The 21,619-nt window shown below is 38.2% G+C and overlaps 1 protein-coding gene across 2 annotated transcripts in view; it reads right to left on the reverse strand.

Moving 5' to 3' along the window:
* LOC122811302 (pyridoxal phosphate binding protein) overlaps window positions 1-21,619 on the reverse strand; it is a 274,466-nt gene that overhangs the window by 244,098 nt on the left and 8,749 nt on the right. For both annotated transcript variants that reach the window (XM_044083062.1, XM_044083063.1), the window contains exon 2: window positions 13,417-13,524. In XM_044083062.1, the coding sequence (XP_043938997.1) occupies window positions 13,417-13,524 (108 nt within the window). The remainder of the gene's footprint in view (window positions 1-13,416; window positions 13,525-21,619) is intronic.

The raw sequence follows: 21,619 nt of genomic DNA on the forward strand, positions 1-21,619 counted from the left end.
CTAATGCTCTTGGTATTGGAGACTCCATTGTGCAACACAGAGATACCCCACTCACCCAGGTTAGAAGAGAAAATAACTGTTAGTGGTTATCTGTTGCCAGACTCTGTAATATGTGTGCACTCAAGTCATTGCACCAGAGGTACCAACAGGATTCTATCATAGTCCTTGTAGATGTAAATAACCGGTAGTATATCTCACTGGACTATATGAAGACAGGCACACTAGTTCTCTCGGAATACGTGTCAGAAATGGGTACAAGCATGGAGTAGTATTCTACCTTCACCAAGGATGATGCCATATTACGAACATAAAAAGACTGATTTTAAAAACTGGCTTAGTTTCTGGTGCTACTCCAGGGGGGTACAATATCTGTCAGCATGGGAGGACATGGTCAACAAACCACGTTGCTTTGGCAAGGATGGGATGCACCTGTCCATCCCTAGGCTTTTGGATATTAGCTAAAACTTTTTTCACCCCTCAAGAGCCCTTTTTCAAGGAAATGCCAAAAAGACAAAGCTACTACCATAGTGAAAAAGTCTCCAAACAACCTTAAGGTGTTGCTGCTCAATGTTAGGAGCCTAAACAAAAAAAAAATCCCCACCCTTCAAGCCCTCATCACTTTGGAGGATGCAGACATTTGTGCCATGACAGAGACTTGACTTAAAGCCTTAGAAAGTACTCCAATGGTGCAAGGCTACATAACTTTCCACACATTTAGACTAAGTGCAACAGAGTCTGGGGCCAATGGTGGAGGTGTCTTTATCTACATTAGCAATAAACATACCTCCAAGGTTGATTAAATAGGATGATACCATGGAGCTCATCCACATGCGAGTTGCCAAATATCAGGTCCCTCACTATATCATGGATAGCTATAGGTCATCATCTATGCCCCTAGAGTCTTATGGCTCTTATTAAAACCTACCTAGGGTTGGGAGGGTGGCTTAATGGCTAAGGTGTTTGCCTTACAAACACAAGGTGCAAGGTTTGAGTCTCACAAGGGATAATTGGCTTGGCTTAAAATGTCTCAAGGGCAGTTAGTTTAGTACTAAACTATGAACTACTAGAGGTGCTCACCATCCAAACAAACCCTATTTACGGGCGACTAACTACCCCTCTATAGACTGGGAAGCTTATACTGCCTCCAACTCGCAGGTACAATGCTTTCTAGACTTCAACATAAACACCCTGGAACAGATAGTGCATGCACCAAGAGGATCAAACATAGTGGATTTGGTACTCACCACATGGGAGAATGTTGCACCCGCACCACATGTCATACCCTCACTAGTGAGATTGATCACAAAGTTGTCTCCTTTGAAGTAATAATCAACCTGGAAAACACAGCTAAACCAGTAACAGTTAGGAATTATCCTAAGGTAAACTACATCCTATTAAACATCAGTCTGTCAAAATTCAAGGCTCACCCTATCTCAAAGACCACCGCTACCTATGCATAATTATTCAGAGTGCCTATATAATCATGCGAATGGCTACATAGAGGTTGACGTACCAGAAGAAAACCCAAAACAAACCCCAGTGGTGGAATTCTTACCTGAACAGGTACATAACAAAAAGAAGAAAAAAAAAACTTGTGGCCAAAATCAGGAAGAGCAAGTCCCTTAAAAACAAGTGCTCTCTTATAAAACTTAACTCTGACATCTAAATCAAGTCCAACAAGGCCAACTACAAGGTCAAGACAGGCTCAAAGGCCAAGGATAATCACAAGGCTTTCTTCAGCTATGTCCACAACCTTAAAAGGTAATACACAGCAGTGTGCCGAACTGGTGGTGAATGGTACCACCTTCACTGATCTAGGTGACATAGCAAATCTACTAGCTGATAAATTCATCTCGAATTTCGCCAACCACTCTCACCCAGGGCATGAAACCTGTCCTACATTGATCGCCTAAAGGCTCAGATTTAGTAGACATTCCCCTACAGGCTGAGATGGCATCCCTACCTGGCTTACAGGGCTTCCCAGAATCTAAACTTCACTTGTGAAAAACAGAATGTGCAGGAGAGGAAGAAAGTTGTCCCAAATGATACCCGCATTATGGAATAGGCTCCTCATCCTTGTAAAACAGTGTTCATCCCTGACCCTTTTCAAATAAAGCCTTGACAACTACATGGGAAATTGTAAATTTATACCTGGTCTGGCCCCCCATGTCCTTTACAGACACAGGCTGTCAATAACATAAGTATTATCCTAACACTCCCCCCTTATAAATACTTAGTTACTCCTGAGTAACTTGCCACCCCATAGCACCTATGAAACTCTGGACCCAGTCAGTTTGAGGTGCACAGCCCTAGTGGTCATTAACCTAGTAACAACCTTTGAACCTATGCTGCATATAACCTAAAGTGGAGATGGCAGTTGCTATTATAGGAATCTATATAGACTGGCCACAAGTACAAACTGTTCAAAGTGTGTGTGCGTGTGTGTGTGTGTGTGTGGGGGGGGGGGGGGTGTCTTGACAAAACACAGCTGACTGAAGCAGGCACATTTTTTTTTCTCTGTGAGGGGAGGGGAATGTACCCACTTATACAAGGTGCCACTGAAGCAGTCCTAATACTGGATGAAATGTAACCTTTTCAATCAAAGTTTCCCAATGCCAAACCCTCCCAAAATTTATTTTAATGGAATTTCTAGCATTACTTGGCTGTACTGAGAGCCAAGTAATGTTAGAAATTCCATTAAAATACTAAGGTGCAGCGGTTAGCGTTGCCTCACAGCAAGCGGTTCTCCTGTTCGACTCTCAGCTGGAGCGCCTGCATGTCCTCCCTGTGGTCTAGTGATGTTAAAGACATGCATGTAGGTGTGTGCATGAATGGGCGTGCCTTCTTTGAAGGGTGGGCGTCAGGCTGGCAACTCGGCGCTGTAAAAATCCACTGCCAATCACTAGCAGACAGGAGTTCCTCTGTGACGACCCCTAACCGGGAAAAGCCGAAAGACAAAGACTTGGCTGCACTGAGAGATCACAGTGGTACAAAACTTTTTTTTTTTCTTTCTTTTCCCATGGATATGTGACTCTGCAGTTAGTATATAAAAGGGGATGAGGGCATGAATAAGTGAACCTGGGCAGTTGGGGGGGGGGGCTTATCCTACTGCAAATAGTTTATAAATAAAGCCACCAACACTTATGGCACGTTTTCATTTCAATATGGTTGACTCATTCTGGTTGTAAAGAGAGAGTCTACACCTTACAGAATACACACACACACACATATATATATATATATATATATATATATATATATATATATATATATATATATATACACACACACACACACACACACACACACACACACACACACACACAATCTACAGACTGCTCTATTTCAAGGGAAAAGGGACAGCGTTTAATGGTCATTTTCAGTGTATACTTTTGTCCATATTCCATTTGACCAAGAAAAGTAGTTCAGGTTTTAGATACCATCAAATTTAAACAGAAAAATATCCAATTCCAATAATAAGAGCAACATGCCTTATAAAAAAGAACTTACATGTATCAGTACATATATAAATACGATTGTAACTCCATATGAATTGCAGGAGGAGACATTACTGGGCACACTGCGGGTGCTGCAAAGAGCATTTCTGGCTAACATCAAAGACTGAAACAATACTAATTTCAAGACCTTTAAGCATATTTTGACTTTTGAATGGGGTCCATTCCTGTCACGGTATTAGAAACCCAAAGACTTGGAGAAGTTTAAAAAAAAAAAAAAAAAAAAAAAGAATGGATCATGATAACACAGGGCCACAGTTTGCCATCAGTCATTTAATTTTTTTTTTAATAAGTATTATTACTTCTTAAAAAAATGACAAAAGTCTAATCTCGAGTATCTTCTTGTCACAGTTTTTCTTTTAAATATTGCATGGCCAATAGCATCAAAGGCATTGCAGATACATAAAAAATCCACTTGCAGGCATCAGATTAAATATCTTTCAGAACCAGATAACCAGGCAGTAATGTTGCCAATGCAGACTTCTTATAACAACAGAGACCTGCATGAACTCTGGTCATGTGATTTCTTCGTCCATTTCTGTAATTGTTCTATAATGTTCAAACTGTGGGCAGCAAAGTAACTGTTTATCACTCTTGCTTAACTACATGCAGAGGTGGAAAAGTTACTGCAAAAAGTTTTACTACATCATCGATTTTGAATTCATGCATGTCTGCTTGTGTTCATACAGAGGCCAGTTTTTCTTACTTTTAACTTCAAGTTAAGCAAAACTTAAAAAAGCCCAGTATGCAGGAAAAATGTCATGCCTTAATGTGGACAAGGCATCAATTTACTACTGACCCCACCACCAAATAGATATTTGTTTGCAAGAATGTTTTGAAACATTATACTCAGAAAAAAGGTTGATAGCCACCTTTTTATTTCATGCAGGTGAAAATCCTTCTTGTGCAACCCACCCATAAGAAAACAGCATTACTTCACAACATTGTTAGTTCTCAGACTGTGGGACTTACCTTTGATTAACTTCAACACACTATTTATATAAAACTTGCAGTACATAAGCCACTAAAAATATCTAAAATCAAATTTAATGGTATCAGTGCCACAAAAGGTAGCACATTCGCCATTGGTGCAGAAGCCTGTGGGTTCTATATCCAGACCAGGAAGATCAACTGCTGACGTTGTATTGCAGTAAAAGTGGGTTGCTGCACTCTTCAGTGTGTGCTGTCCTTCAGGTGAGATGTTAAACAAAGGACCCATCTGCTTCATTTGGTTGCAACTCGGGTGGATGCAAAAGATCAATCAGCACCTATAGAAAATGGTAGGTGTACATTTATACACAAATATAATATTTACATATTTCCACATGTACAAATATATACATACAAAAATCTGTTTACACATATTCATAATTTCCTTTACAAGTCATACTAAATTTTCATCCCTATTAGACCCACACTCTTTTGGTCCAATTGGGCTAGTAGTCCATGTTCAGCGGAGGCCCAGGAAAAGAAGCTCCATTTCAGTTTACAAGATTACAAGTATAAAATTGAATTTGCATGGCATGATAGATCAAATAACATTACTAAGTAGTTACAACTCAGGTAGAAAATTGACAAACATCAGACTAATTACAACATAGATGTAGAATCTTTTGCATAGTAATGTTTTATCATTACATTTTTGTACCACACTTTTCTTTTTCTGCATCAGCAATTTTTATTTTCCACAAAAATATTTTTTCTTAGTAACATTTTAGTTGTTCACTTATACACACACTCTTAATGAGGCAGTGTATACCACTGGGTTAATTAACCCTAAATACCCCCCCCTTTACTTACATACAAAACTTCTCTTTTCACTTGGTTTGATCTAGAGCCCCATATAAATGAAAAACAATTACCTGCAATCATTTTTCAAATACCGCTGGCAGCATAAATAAACTTACCAAGTGTGCTCGTTTTCCCCATCAGTACTGAATTTATCAAATAAGTCTTTTTCTGAACAATAAATTTATATGTTCTCCAGAAAGGAGAGGCTTGTTTTATTTCTTCTAGTGTTTTCCCCATTGAATTCTATTTACATCTTTATTCTCAAATGTTATACCAAACACAGAAATTTAATTAATAACAAAATATTTACCCACAGTCTTTACTGCATCACCTAAACCTTTGCTTTTCTCTTTATTACCCCTTTTATCCAAATTTTGTCAGCATATGTAGATGACATAATAACTGCAAACAGAACTGGAATTCTTAACCTTTCAGGTGTTGTATAGCCAGTCTCTTCCATTTTGTGATTTATTTCACATACTATCACATTCATGCCCAATGCAAACAGTGTACAGCTCACTGGACATCTTTGTCTTATACCACTCTTCATATGTTCGTTTTGGCTTAACCAGCCATTCACAAGTAAATTCACTTTATTATCAATATATACTGATACAACTTCCTAACTTTCTCATTTACATTATATTCTTTCATTATTTCCTGTACGATTTCATGTCCAATTGTGTCAAATGTCTTATTAAAGGTCTCTTATCATGACTTTCACTTCTTTTCTGTTCATAATATCATCCACAAATTTTTCATCATTAATAATTCTTGACAAGCCTTCCCCTTTATACTGTATATGCTCTTTCATAATATTTCCTATTTTAGTTTCAAATCTGTTTTGTATCATTTCATAAAGATTTTAAAATCATCATTGTTCAATACTATTGGTTTCCATTTTTTTCTAACTGCCTTCTATCTATCTTCTTCCACATGAATTCAAGTATTCTACTACATAATTCTTAATGCATATAACCGTCATTTATCCATTTACAATCTTTACTCCCTTAAATTTGAAAAAAAATGATATCCCATTCCATCTGGGCCTGCAGCTGAATCTACATTTACTTGTCCTAATAGTTTAACTCATTTAAAAAGATCTCCTTTTCCAACCCTTTACTCTCGTTTTCTGTTACTTTTTTACTTTTCCATGTTTCTTTTCACTACCTTCTTTTTTCTTTCTTTAAGCATTTTCTGTCCTTGTTTTACAAGACTATTCGGAATATTTTTGAGTTATGTTTCTCATTTTACATTTTTTTTATGTCTCATTATACTAACATCTTCCTTCACTAACCTGCTTAAGTAACTTGATACCGGTCTTTTCCTTGTAAAAAAAATGTCTGTTTATATAACATTTTTTCTTGATTTGTTTCATACAATTCTTTTTCTTTGTCCAAGTACTTTGTCATTATGTTCTAAATCTTCCAATTCATTTTATATGATATTTTATATTTTCACACATCACATTGCCACTGTAAAAAAGTTTTATATTTTTCCTTAAAGATCATTCACCATTCAGACCAGTTTTTTAAAAAAAAAGTTCTCATAGTAATAGGATCTTTCCATAACTGTACTGTTACTCTCTTTCCCTCATTCCATGCCCTCATTTATCCTTTTTATTCCTTTGCCTATTTTTATATATTCTCTCTTTTCCTTTATCTTTAGCCATACTGCAAGATAATCAGATCTGTTTCAACTACCTCCCATTCTCCTGTAACTAAATATTTTGATACTATAAAATAATCCGTTTCAGTTCTATACATACACATTTCATAAGTCCATGGGTTTTTGCCCCAAAGTTTTAACTAACCACATCTTATAACTTCCAACATATTTCTTATATATCATTCCTTTATTGTTCCGTGTGCCTCTTAAATCACAATTAAATATGATGAGAGATTTTATCACATCATATAAATTCTGATGAAATAAACTTTTCCTTTCTTTACAATTAGTATACATACGTAATGTTATAATTCTATATACTTGCTCTTCCCATTTTAAATCTACAGTGGCTGGGTCTAAGTCAAATCTTCGAATGCTGGAATTGTCGAACATTATATGGTCGAGACCATATGATCGACACTAAGTGTTCGAAGATTGACTTTTAACGGCGCCGTACAGTGCAGAATGGGAAAATTTCCCTTTTCTGCACTGAAGTGCAGTCTCGAGTTGGTATATTTAAGTAGGGGGTGTGGGAGTGCAGACCCCCCCCCACGTGGGGGGGTGCATGGGGGCTTGCTCCCTGCTAGCACTGTTTAGGTGAGTTTTTCTTTTTTTTTTTTTTTTTTTTTTTATTTCTGTATTCAAACTTCCAAATGTCGACCATATGGTATTCGACATTTTGGAAATTTGAATATTTAACATAGACCCCAATGGCTAAAGTTACATCTTATGTATTTACTGTACTTCTACAGACTATGTCTATTCCATAACATCTCTCATTTCACAAATTACAGATTATCTTTCCTCACCATAGTTTCTCCGTTTGTAATCTTTCTTCATTTGTTAAAAGTCTTGGGTCTTCTAATATAATTACATCTACATCATTTGTATTACACCACCCCAAAATTTATTTTCTTCTTACTACAGTCTTAACGCTACTCACATTTACAGAAAGCACTAAAAATGTTCATTTTCCCTTTCCTTCAGATTCATGGCTTTATAAGTTCATAACTAATTAATAGGCTAGCTTTTTAACAGGCAATTCTAAGCCTAACCAATTTCCTTTCCTAAGGTTAGAATCAAAACACATTACCTTGTATATGCGAGCCAAAAAACCTTAATTATACCAAACTCCAGTCTTTAGCTGCATATCTTTTTTTTCATCCATTTAATCTTTTTTCTTTTGTACTTATTTAGTTTTTTCTTTTTCCTGTCTTTTACCAATAGAATTTATTTTCTTTACGACATCCCAGTTTATATGTCTTCATCACTTACTTCAGAACTTTTTCTATAGCCTCTTTTTTTTCTCTCTAGTTTTCTTCCATTTCTTCTACTTTTAAAATGTAGTCTTTGTTCATTTTCTTCTCTTTTTTTCCTTACTGTTATTTTCAATTCAAAAATGTTTGCATCAGGTTCCATTTCTCCACAAATATAATATTTTATTTTGTCGCGGTTACTTACCAAATGTCTTTTTCCACATTTCTCGTGCTTGGGGTATGTACATTTTTTCCTTTCTATTTTTAAACAGTATTGCAATCCCAACCACAAGTCCATAAATCCCTTTTGTCAAACTTTTGCAGTGTCCAACAAAAGCTTGTAAATGTCCTTTCAAAGTCTCACATTTTTACCTCTGTTCGAAATTGTACATACATCTTCTTTTCTGTTTCCCTGTTAAATGCTTTTATGACAAAGATTCTATGGGTTACAATCTTTTCTTTATATTCTCCAAGAAAATTTGCCATTGAAAAAGAGAGTCAAATATAATGTCACAAAATGTCTCTTTACCAATAAGAATGAAACGCTCTTACCTCATGTGTTTTTACACCCAAAGGGGCTATTAAATTGTCCCACCTTCATACCAGTCCATCTCTGTCTTTTTTACTTTGAATCCTTACCATGTACTTCCATTTTTTCTGCTACTCTACTTTTACCTTCTTTGCATGTTTTCTTTTCCAACTCACCACTATTCTTCAGGATGGTCCCTGCATCCTCCTTTTGCATTTTCTACTTACTATCTCCCCAGGAAACACCTCCGTCATTTTCTGGTTCACTCTGCACCATTTCTTTAAGTAAATTATCCTGCAATCCTACTGACTGGAGAGTTGCAACTATACATCCATCATTTGCTAATACAACTCCAAACAAGAACTATTTCCTGAGAATCCAGCATACCTTCTCCGGTAATCCTGCACACATTCTCCAGTCTTGATATTTGCTTTCTTCATTTCTTTCACAACTCCATCAGCCCCTTCTTTCAAAATCTGCCTCCTGTTTCTCCAGGCTATCTCTGCGCCTTGAATAGAAACAGGAAGTGCTCCTCCTCTAACAGCGGTTTACAGCAGTTATTCTTTTGCAGCAAGTGGTTCCTACTTTAATATTGAGCACTGTACACTAAGGAGTGCATGAACAAATATCCCTGCTGTAGCTTCATGTATGTCCTCAGCAGAGCACTTCTTGAAAACATGCACAGGTAAGCTCCATTAGACCCAACAGAATCTGCCTGATGATTGATATGTTTTGGTATATTTTTCATAAGACAGACCAATGCAAGACCTTGCTCGACTTCATTAAAAAGAACAAAGCAGTATATCAGGTTACCCGATGTCTTTTTTGTGCTAATGGAACACTGAAGCTGCCTTTACACATACAAATTGAAGAACTACATTTCCAATTTTCTTGTAGTGGGAAGAAACTTGGCAGTTGAATGAATACAGTCAACAAACCAATCAAAACTACTTTAGATAGGAACAAAAGGGAGGATTTTCTGAGCCATCTTAACATGCTGACAGACTGTATACGTTTAGCTGCATAGCAAGGCCTACATTTCAGAAATACTACTGGCACATGTTTTTGCCACTAAGATTTTTTTTTCAGTAATAAAGGCTTCTTCTGAAGATTTAGATAGTGACTGTCAGCTTTTTTATTATAAAACAATCCCCACACAAGAGGTGGGTACACACTGTAGTAATTTCAAATACAAACTTGTCCACATGAAACCCTCACTGTAAATTCAACAGAGACCTACTGTATAAAAATAATCAAAGGCTGAAGACATACTAATTCTGATAAACAGGACATCTATATATCTTATAAAAGCCCCAAGTAATTTAGTAATTTTACAAAGTCTAGGATACAGAACCTCTACTACTGACCTGCCAGGCATGCAAGTCTTTTCTAATCTTTTTCACCATGGCAAAATATGACAAAAATCTCCTGGCTTCCTTCCAGTTGCCCAAGATTAAATTAGTAGCAAGTAGAAGGGCTGGGCATTGCAGAATACTAGTGAACAGCTTATACTTGCTTGCCCACCCAGGGGGATAGCAATGATGCCTCCAGTCGGCAGACTTCTGCCATATAACAAATCAGTAGACTTAATATAATCTCAAAACAGTTTAGTGACAAGTGTAGTATGCACGCAACCCTGGTCTGCATACACTGCCAGAATACAGCATGAAAGCAGTTACAAGAAAATGGAATTATCAATTTCAGTTGCTACAAAGAAAGCAGCCCATGACAGTGTATAATGCATAACCCCTCCAGATCATTCTGAATACCAGACGATGGGTTCAGAGCATTTTATATATTTTCCCATTAATGCATGAAACACCCTTCAAAATCCCTCTTTTAGGTAAAGTTTCATGTTATATGTTACAGGGAAGAAGGTTGAGTCATTTCTGTATTCAGTTTCTTCATCATTTCATGAATATTCTGAATTTTGATAGAAATTTATACTAGTTGCTGAACTGCAGCAGACTACTACCACATATTGTCTGCCAATCCAAAGAATTTGGCCTACATCTGCAGACACCAGAGTCATTTCTGTGCAAGGGGGACAAAATGACCTCATAAAAGACTGCCCTAGAAGAGTCTACAAGATGATGACGGTTTTTAGCAGTGTTCCTGCTATGTACACACTGGATCAGCAAAAAAGGCTCTAAAACAGTGAAACAAAAACTATGATGCTCTTTCCATCCATTCTGAAAAACATTTTCATGTAGGACACCACAGATGATGCAAAGTGTTCAATTGCCCTCCTAAATCAAATAAGATAGTCACACAGAAGGCAAGCAGCCCACTCCAATTGTTTTTTATCATCATGCCAGTAGAAGACAGCAGGTTCTTCTGGTGACTCTGTTCCATCAGTACCAAGCACAAAATGGTTTGACCTCTCATCACTAAAGCAAAACATCCGACACTCTGATATTATGTCTCACGAAACTCCTCTTCACAGCAGTCTTAACGCACATAAGAAATTCTCAGTTATCTGTAACAATTATGACTTTGTCAAGAAAGTAACATCCTCATTTTTTTAAACACTCAAAAGCAAATTTAAAGGACTGCAAGAAGCACGAGTGAGGAAACACTGAAATGTTAAACGCCTTGAATCCTCAAGACACTAGACAACCTGTGAGCAAAATCTCAAGTTTCTCCTTTACCACACACAAACCACACATTTGTTGCAAGTCTTTAACTTCTTCATAACCCCTGCTGTTCCTTCCAGTTACACAGTTCATTTTGTACGGTTGGCCCAGTGAAGCAGCTGTCATACTGTACATTATACCTGCAGAGCAGGGTTGGTCCAGTGAAGCAACCGTCCATGTACATTACACCAGCATAGCACAGCAGAGTTAGCCCAGTGAGGCACTGTCATACTGTATCTGACACCTGGACAGCAGAGAGGCGTTGGTTTGGTGAGGCACAGTCATACTGTATATCTTACACATGGACAGCCAAATAGGGTTGGTCGAGTGAGACACTGTCATACTGTATATTACACCTGCAGAACCAAGTAGGGTTGATCCAGTGAGACACTGTCATACTGGATATTACACCTTCACAGCACAGCAGGGTTGGTCAGTGAAGCAGTGTCATAATGTATATTATATCAGATCTCGTATTTACCTTACATCTGTTTTGCACATAAAGATTTGTACTTTGTGACAGACACCATTTGATCACATCCAACAGTCTACGCTAACTTCAGACAAAGGCATTCAAGGATAAGTTTACTGTTTTTTTTTTTTTTTTTAAAATCACTACTCATCCAAGAAATAGAGAAGTTGCGAATGGCAAAAGGTTCTATCCAACTGACATACGTATCAGTGTCTAGGAAATCTCAGGGAACAGGCATAGGGACATAGCTGGTAATGATTTCACCTTACAGCAACAGATCCTCCATTTCAGTTCTTGGAGTCTGCATGTCCTCCCTGTGTATGTGTGGGTTTTATCTCAGTGTTCCAATTTCCTCTCACATTTCAAGGATATGCATTAGGTGGATGGGCACTGAAAACTACATGAAGTTCCAAGTACATGTGTGTGTATTGTATGAAAGAACTGCAGCAGGGCTATCTTCAAAGTGGTGTGTGCATTAACAGTAGCCATCATCTAGAGGAAATGCGACACCCCAAAACCATATGCAAAACAATGGAAAAAGGGAGCTATGGATGGAATGATCGACCAATGTGCTCCATTTCCTTGGGAGGTAAATGGTCTATGTTCCGGAACCCCCTACTGGACTGCTCACTGCTACATTGATGAAGGAGGGCAGGAATGCATGTTTACTCCTCCATTACAAGCCAAATCACCACTATACTGCCTGTGTTTATCTGAAGGATATTTTCTTCATGCTTACATTAAAAAAAACTTGTCTTACAGATGGCACTGCTTGAATATTTAAACGGATAAGCAACTCCAAGCTTATTAATAATTATGTACTATCCAAAGTCTGAAATAACAATGGAACAAGAAAAACGTTGCTCAAGTCAATTTTTATGCCCACCACACAAATTTCTTTGCAACCACTGAGTGCCAGAGTAAAAGCTATAAGAAGTCTGTGGCTCTTGCTGCATGTTTCTTAGGAGTATCCAGACCGTTTTCATGAAGCTCTGCATTATATGCCATTAAAATGCAGAAGAACCCCAAGACCTTGAATCTATTACTGCACTGATGCTGCAGATGGGTTACAACCTATCCCAGTTGTATACAATGATAAAAGGACTCTTACAGGTTTGGCATGAGTCCTCCCCTTAAAAAAAAAAATAAAGTTTTGTCAAGGCTACATAGTGGATCAGAAAGGGTGACAACCTGGCAAGTACTACTGTGGGTGTTAAACTATTTGCACTGGATGGTCTACTAGCCATTTAGAAGTGTATAATGCAATGCTTCGTTTTCTGAATGGATTGTATACACAATTTACTGAAATTCCTATACCACTTAAAAACCAATTAACAGACTCAGCAGCCAGGCTAAATAAATTACGTGCATCATTTGAATACATTCCCAGTGATATTTGCTGCTTTTAATGGTATATCATTTATCTGTTATCATTTACAAACTTTCATTTATACTACAGCAAAATAAGAATGCGGTTCTGCTATATTCTTACAATTTCAAGCACAGTATTTTAATGCAGAAAAATATTAATCATAGCATGCTAACTTACATAATTTTCTCCAAAATGGCGCTGCCCATGTTGGTACGCTTCAATCACCATCTCTATTGGTTTTGTTTTTGCAACTGCCACTAATCGTGGCTGTATGGCAGGCAGCGTCTGAAAAGAACAAAAGGGAAGACTGACACAGCCAGCACCTTCTATGGCACAAAACAACAAAAGTCATTACAAAACTAGAACCTGTATCATCTTGCTACAACGTGACAACAGATCTCAGAAAGTACAATTCATTCCATTAACAGTTCACGTTCTAATATTACAACACATCATCTATGAAATATAATGGCAATGCTTAAACTATCAAGTTCTTTAGTCTGTTGTCTAGGTTTAAAAAACTTAAGCAAGGTAGGATCTCTCAAACAAAAATATTGATAGAAAAAAAAAAGTTACTGTTATAGCTATTCCGATCTAACTATATTAAAATTGTTTGGCCAAGTCACTTGCAACAAAGTAATATACATGAACAGACATTTTATACAAAATAGTTTTACTAACTCTTGCTTATTCAAGCATTCCTTTTCAAAAACTAGGACTATATATGATTTATTTATTTTATTTTACATTTGTTAACCGGGGGTGTCTGACTGAGCCGAAAAGGCCCTTTTTCAGCAGAGGCCCAGGGAGAAAAGCTCCACAAAGAAAAATTACAGACACATTTAGTTATTTAGACATAATCAGTACACACACAAATTACAAGAGACATGTTTTTACAGTGGCATGCGGCACAAACAGTTACAGTGGAGAGAACAATCAAAAAAGATATTAATTTTAAAAATAAAGGTAAGTAATAGATTTGTGGTGTACAGCTGAACTTTGGAATGTAGGTAGAATACATATAGTACACAGGTACAGTACATACATTGTACATTAGCCAGTGTTTGTGAGTAAGATTGAAAAACTATTATAAATTGCTCTAGATTTAGTATGCATATGTTATCCGCTTTCACTAGCCTGGGGAGCAATCATGGCACTGCCAACTTTGCTTGAAATGTTGCCTTATGAGGTCTTTAAAGGAGGCTTTGGATGATGTGTTTTGAATGCTAGTAGGGACAGAGTTCCATTTTTTAGCCACCAAACTACTATATAGTGCATCTCCAAAGCTATTGTAGCTGTTGGTGACTTCTAGTAGTAGTTTGCTTGATGATCTAAGAGGCCTTTTGGCTGAGTGATGTTGTACTAGGTTTTTGAGGGCAGGACACTTATTGGGGAGGTAATAGATAGAATGACAGAGGCAGAGCTGATTGTAGGTTAGGAGGTTGGGCAGTTCAAGCCAGTGGAGCTGTCTCAAAGCAGTACAATGATGAGTTCTATATGAGCAATTTGCAGCAAAACGGGCAATTCTGTTATAGCAAGCTTCCATTTTGCTTAGTTCAGTTTTGTTGAGATTAGTCAGAATGGGGGATGCATAGAGTAGGGAGCGAGCAATGGCTGATCTTGTGTTGTTGGTAAGAAATGGTTTGATACGGTAGAATGACCCAGTTTGGCATGTACTTTTTTAATAGTTAAGTTCAGATGACTATCAAATTTTAGGTGGGAGTCTATGGTTATTCCCAATAGCTTAGCCTGTGCCACTGGAGCAATTGGAGTAGCTAGTGAATTGACAGTGTTTTTGTTAGAACTTGTTTTAATCATAAGCTGAGTTTTCTTTGGATTGAGGATAAGTTGGGCTTTGGTAAGGTAGTTTTCAACATCAGAGAATGCTAGTTGAGTTGTTTGCAGGAGGGTGGGAATGTTTTGTGCAGCACAGATTAAGGTAGTGTCATCTGCATACTGAATTATAGATGCATGCTGTGTGGAGGTCATTTGTGAAGACTGTGAATAGTAGTGGTCCTAAGATAGAACCCTGTGGGACTCCTATAGTTATGGGCAGCTGAGGAGAGAGAGAATTTTCCCCATTTCACAGCTTGGTACCTGTCAGTTAAGTAGCTTTGGAACCAGGTAAGAGTGGAATTAGATAGATGATATTGGTTTAGTTTGTTTAGCAGGATTTGGTGTGAGACTGTGTCAAATGCTTTGGACATATCCAAAAAAAGTTGACACTTGCAGGCCTTCATTTTTGAGATGGTTTACTGTGTCTGTGAAGCAGAGGAGAGCAGTAGTGGTACTATGGGCAGGTCTGAAACCATGCTGAGTAGGTGACAGGATGTTGCAGTCTAGGTGACAGGATGATGCATTGTAAATGAAAAATACAAAAAGGCTTCTGTAGTCAACCATGCCTAGACTATAGTTTGGTGACTGGAGTCAGACTAGCGACCTGACACTTCATAGCACAGTAGCGGAGGATGGGCAGGAATATCCTGAGGAAGAGAATGTGCTAGGTGATCTGCTTATGGTTGTCATGCAGACCTAGGCTCAGAGAAAAATTTCTGTGCTGCAGTGAGTGGGGAAGTTAGGGAGACATGGTCTCTGCAACTGGGTGGCTTGCCCTGAGGTTACACCTCATGGCCCACCTAGCACACACACATGCAATTAATTCATCAGCACAGGAGTGTTAATTAGTCTGGAGAAAATCCCACACCAGCTGCAGTATGATAGTGCCACAGTGAACCAGTCCCACTCTGCAGAACAGGCAGGTGCAACCCATAAAGCCTGACATAGAAGTGGAGAGTCCATGCACACACACATTCTCCCGATGGGAAACTTGCCAAGGCATGGAAACTACAGGAGCAGGAACTATAGGGTACAAGTATGGAGATGTCTGAAGTCAGCTGCAATGGGAAGGAAAAAAATGTTTCTATAGTCAATGCCTATGGCACTGAAGATTTAATACATACAATGTCTTACATAATACTTGTCACTTTATGCTCAACATACATCCTTGTACTCCCCATGAATGATGCAGACTGGGAACTGTGGTCAAGGGAATCAGAAGTAATGCACAATGCATTACACTGTGAGCTGCATGGGGAAAAAAGTGTGGCACAAGGCCTCAGAGTAAAGTCCAGTCATCATCATCTGAGCTACAATGAATACCAACCACTTAGAGCTCTCCATCCAAAATTTCAAGATGTAGATATGAAAATAAACATATACAGGAGAAAAGAATGTCATTTTATATGCACCACCATGCATCATGCCTTTGTGTACACAAAAATAAAAACAGCTACATTCATGCTCATTTATAACCTTTGTAGGTCAAAATGCTTTAAAACCTGTAACAGAACCAATGCTTGTGTGTGTTTACACAAACAAGTGCTAATCTGTTTATTTTTGTGGATATCTGGCAGCTAGTGTAGCGGATTAAAGATATCAGCCGTTAATTAAAGTGCTTCCTGTGCCCACAGTACAGAGTTGGATTCTTACCACTTTCCTTTGCCTACTGTGTGACCCTAAGCAAGAAACTTAACCAGATTGTTACTCTTCAGGGACAACCCAGGAGCACAACTTGTGCAGTGGACTGGAGAGAAACTGCATGAGCACATGAATATTTGTTTGTTCTCAGAGACACCCTAAACCCAACCCTGCAGATGACCACCCAGGTTAAATTATCACCACTGCCTCACAAGTTAATTGCAACTTGCATCTATGTTGTCATCATCCTACTAATAACCAGACCACAGCTAGGCATCACTGTGCATTATGCACTGGACCAAGGAAGACAAGTCATACCACAGCCATTTTCTTACCATAGGCACTGCTTGGCAAGAGCCCCAACAAGTTAAACCAAATATCTGTCCCACAGATCAATGCATCTCAACACTGTGCTACAACTACATAACATATGAATCAAGCTCATAGCTCCATACAAAAAATCTCAGATTGGGGGGAATCTGGGATTGTAAACTGAGAAATGCAAAAATTGATCTGAACACATATTGGTAAGGCAAGTACCTCGGGCAACCATGCTACATCCATTCACTCAGTCTATTCTTTCCAACACAAACTTTTATTACACTAACAGACAGCACATCTACAGCAATGTAGGGCTTTTCATAGTTTTAGATTTCCAGCAATCAAACCTGTAAAGTTTGTGAAAGTGCAGATAGTGAACAAGTACACATGCTCACAAATGCTCCCTTCTGGAGCTCCGCCGAGTAACTCAGTCATGGCCTTACAGTCCTCTGCTAGTGCTCTCTATCCTCATCATAACAAAAACGCAGCAACTCCAAATAACAGTTTGGAAATGAAAAAAGGTTTTCCCACTGAAACCTTCGACCTACCCCCACCTTCCTATTTTACTCTTGTAGATGCAACTTTTCAATTGCCTTCTGTAAGCCACATATGCAGAAGCTAACCCTTGGAATTGTGAGGCTGAGTGCAGCAGAAGTAAAGCTGGCATGTTTGATCAAGGTGCTTGTACACTTATAAGCAAGGGCTACTCATTCTTATTACAGACCATACAAGCAGGGGAACAGGTTAATGCCCAAAATTTAAAAATACCACTAGAGGATACAACAGCCTCTAAAAAACAGTTTCCAAGTAACTAATCAAAGAGACTAACTTCATGGGATGAAATGGAGAGTTGATCTTTCCAAAACAAAGTTCACATCCCACTCATTAATATCAGATTTCTAAGAGGTTCAAATTATAAAACAACTTTCAAGAACATGGTCAGGAGGGACAAAGCCTGAAAGCTTTGGCAAAAGCACAAAAAAACCTTCTGACCTCAAAGCCTATAGACAACTCCACAACCAAGTAAAACGCCAACTCAAAGATATAAAGAACTACTTCCATACTTTACAAAGCCAACACAAATGTAACGCTAAACACTTCTGGAGCGCAGTCAAACTTCTACGCCTTGGATCAGAAACTAACCCCTGCCCTGACCCAGAAAAAAACCCGTAGAAATTGCCACATGTTTCAACACTTATTTTACTGATGTTATAGCTAATCTCACTACCAACTTCCCTCAAACTACACCCTACCAACCCAACCTAACCGACCTGCCTCTGTTACCTCTCATGTCCTGCCTCCCAACTTCTGACTAGCCCCTATTCCAACAGCTATGGTTAAGAAACTACAACCATGTACCAATGCCCCAGACAACCTGCCTCCAGAATTCCTACAAAAAGCTGCAGATTCCATTGCTTACCCCATTAGCATACTTCTTAACAGATCCATCCGTGAGTGCCATGTCCCTTCTATTTGGAAAAAATCCTTTATCCTCCCACTCCACAAAGGCGGTAACATAGAAGTCTCCAACTTCCAGCCCATTGCCATCCTTTCTCCAATCTCTAAAATCCTTGAAAAATGTATCGACAGTCAACGCCTTAATTACCTACTTGATAACAACATACTATCTTCAACCCAGCATGGTTTCAGACCAGGCCACAGCACCACTACTGCTTTTATCTCCTTCTGTGAATCGAGCCCATGATACCAGGAAACTTGTTTCCTCCCTATTCCTCGATCTGTCCAAAGCCTTTGACACCATCTCCCACCCTCTTCTCCTTAGAAAACTATCCAACATAGGTACCTCTCCGGCCACCCTAAACTGGTTTTCCAACTACCTCTCAGATGGGCAACAAGCCAAAAAATGGCTAACCTCCTTCACTCCATTCCTTAACACCACTAGAGGTGTTCCCCAAGGGTCCATATTGGGCCCATTACTTTTCAGTATTTTTATAAATCGACTTCCACTCTAGTCTCACTCAAGCCACAGTCATCCAATACTCTTATCATCTGTACTGCCTACTCCCCACAAGAACTTCAGAAACTTACACAAGTAGCCCCTAGCTCCACTGAATTATGGATATCTAACAACCATTTAGCATTAAACCCAAAATAAACTAAGCTAGTATTATTCACCCCTAAGAAATCAGACACCATTCAAAAGCATACTTTTTCCATTCACTCCCATGATAACACTTCTATTGAGGTAGTCACTCATACCAAACTTTTAGGTGTCACCACTGAACACCTAACCTTTGACATGCACACTCATAACATTAGAAAAGTACACCAGAAACTGGGCATGCTATATCGTCACAAAACTTACCTCAACTACTCTTCCAAACTAGCCCTTGCCTCCTCCTTCCTGCTTCCCTCCCTTCTATATGGTGTCGCTCTCTTTACCAACATTCAGACTAGCTTAAAATCCAAACAGCAATCATGCTACAGCAAAGTTTGTCACAAATGGACAGCACCTATCCCACCACTGCACCTCCCTTACACCACTTAACTGACTAGAACTACCTCATCACCTCACTTATATTCAACTAACCACTACCCATAAATTCATTCATTCACAACCCATCCAGCTGTCCAGCCCTTTCTAATCTATTTAAACTATACCATCCAAATAGACTCCTCCAATCTGAAACTCAAATACATTTACAGGTAGAGAAACCCAACCTCACTGCTGGCCACTGGCTCAACTCCTTTTCTACTGCTAAGCTATGGAACTCTCTCCCACCCTCACTTAAATCTACTAGCAACACTCTCATCTTTAAAAAGTCTCAAACTCTACCTCTACTCCCACTGGCAATGTCCTTGCACTAACTCCCCTCAACCCCCTACCTGACCTTCATCTCTCCCTCCTCCTATTCCATCTCCTGTATATCCTTAACGGCTAACTCTCCTCTGTACCATCACACATATGCACTGACAACTGATATTCTTAGCACTGCTTCAGTGCCTCTTCCTGTATAAACAATCTCTTTGTATACCCCAGTAGCTAATGTCACTCAAGTATATTCCCTTTTCTTGGTTTACCAAACTCCTAGGCAGTTTTAATCTGTTAATACCGATATGTTTTTGTTAATCTGTATATATGTCATTGCAACTCAAGATTTTATCAACTCAAACCAAACAACTATTATCTTGTATTTGTATTTCTTCTCATAGCATGCATTGTACTATTAGTTTTGCTTTACGTAATTGTATGTATTTTACCTCTATGGAACTTTGTTACTGTATCTTGTGCTTTAGCTAACTGTATACACACACACACACACACACACACACACATCTCTGTGTCTCTCTGTGGAGCTTTTCTCCCCGGGAGTCCACTGAAAATGGGCACTTTATGGCCCAGTGGACTTTCCCAGTAAACAAATGCAATAAATAAATAAATAAAAATTCAACCAGAAAAGCAACAGTTAAAGAAGGTCCTCAAGCTAAAAATGCAAACAAAACGGAGCAATGTATTTCATAGAGAAATAAGACAGACTTGGATCGCACATCTGTACCAAATATTTCAATACATACAAAGTCAACATGCAATAATGAAAACTAGTCCTTCTGACAGTAAAGAAACCTCTTTCACTTTGGTAAACAAGACTTGTACAAGATTACATGTGTAAAATGTTGTCACTTTTTCAGCTGTCAACATTTCTTCTAAATGTCTGGCATCCTCTGAAGAGTTGAAATTTGTCTACCACCCATTTCCGAATTCTAGATTAATTCTAGATTTCTAATGATATTAAAAGATTTTGTAAAATTTATACTTAAAAATGTAGTTCTGTGGTAAAGATGGGATTGGTGGGAAGCTTACTACAGATGTGGTCCCATTCCAACAATCTCAATTTAATCTTACTTATCACCCTACAGTAAGAACACCGAACAAGCAGTTTTAAAGAATTATACATTTCTAGAGGTACTTGCACAATTTTTGAATGATTATTGTAATAATAATAAATAATCAAAGATTTGCAATATGATACAAATGTGATGATTACCTCAACTGATAGTGATGGTGGGGTTATTGTTTGGGGAAAATAGAAAGATCATATGGAATAGACAGTTGTCGAATTCAACTTACTATTTAAAATGAAATATGAATCCCACTTCAGATTTTAAGAGAAAAGCTGATGAATTTTTTTTACTGCACTGTATTATATGAACTTTTTTTACAATATTATATGAACTTTGGAAACATTCCAGATAAGTTAATACAGGAGTTAATGGTACAAGATCTTGCAACACAAATGTTTTATGTTCTTCCTAAAACACACAAGTACATGAGATCCCCTCCAGGTAGACCCTATATTCTTTCATATTACATCACCTTTTCAGAATATGAACAAATTTTTGAGACCGATATCGAGGTTACACAGTTTAGCTATTTATATTCATTAGATATTAATTGTTTGTATACATCCATCCTCAAAATAGGGGGTTGGCAGTGGTTAAACAATGCCTTGAGGATCACATGTTCATAAGTTCATAGGAGGTTACTAGCCTAAGGGCCCTAAAGTCCTTAGTCAAATTTATCCAGAATTGCCCCTATTGTCGGTGATTATGTGAGTGAAGT

Source organism: Protopterus annectens, chromosome 9.part0, assembly GCF_019279795.1.
Source record: "Protopterus annectens isolate FY-2018-M chromosome 9.part0, PAN1.0, whole genome shotgun sequence".
Classification (NCBI taxonomy): Eukaryota; Metazoa; Chordata; order Ceratodontiformes; family Protopteridae; genus Protopterus; species Protopterus annectens.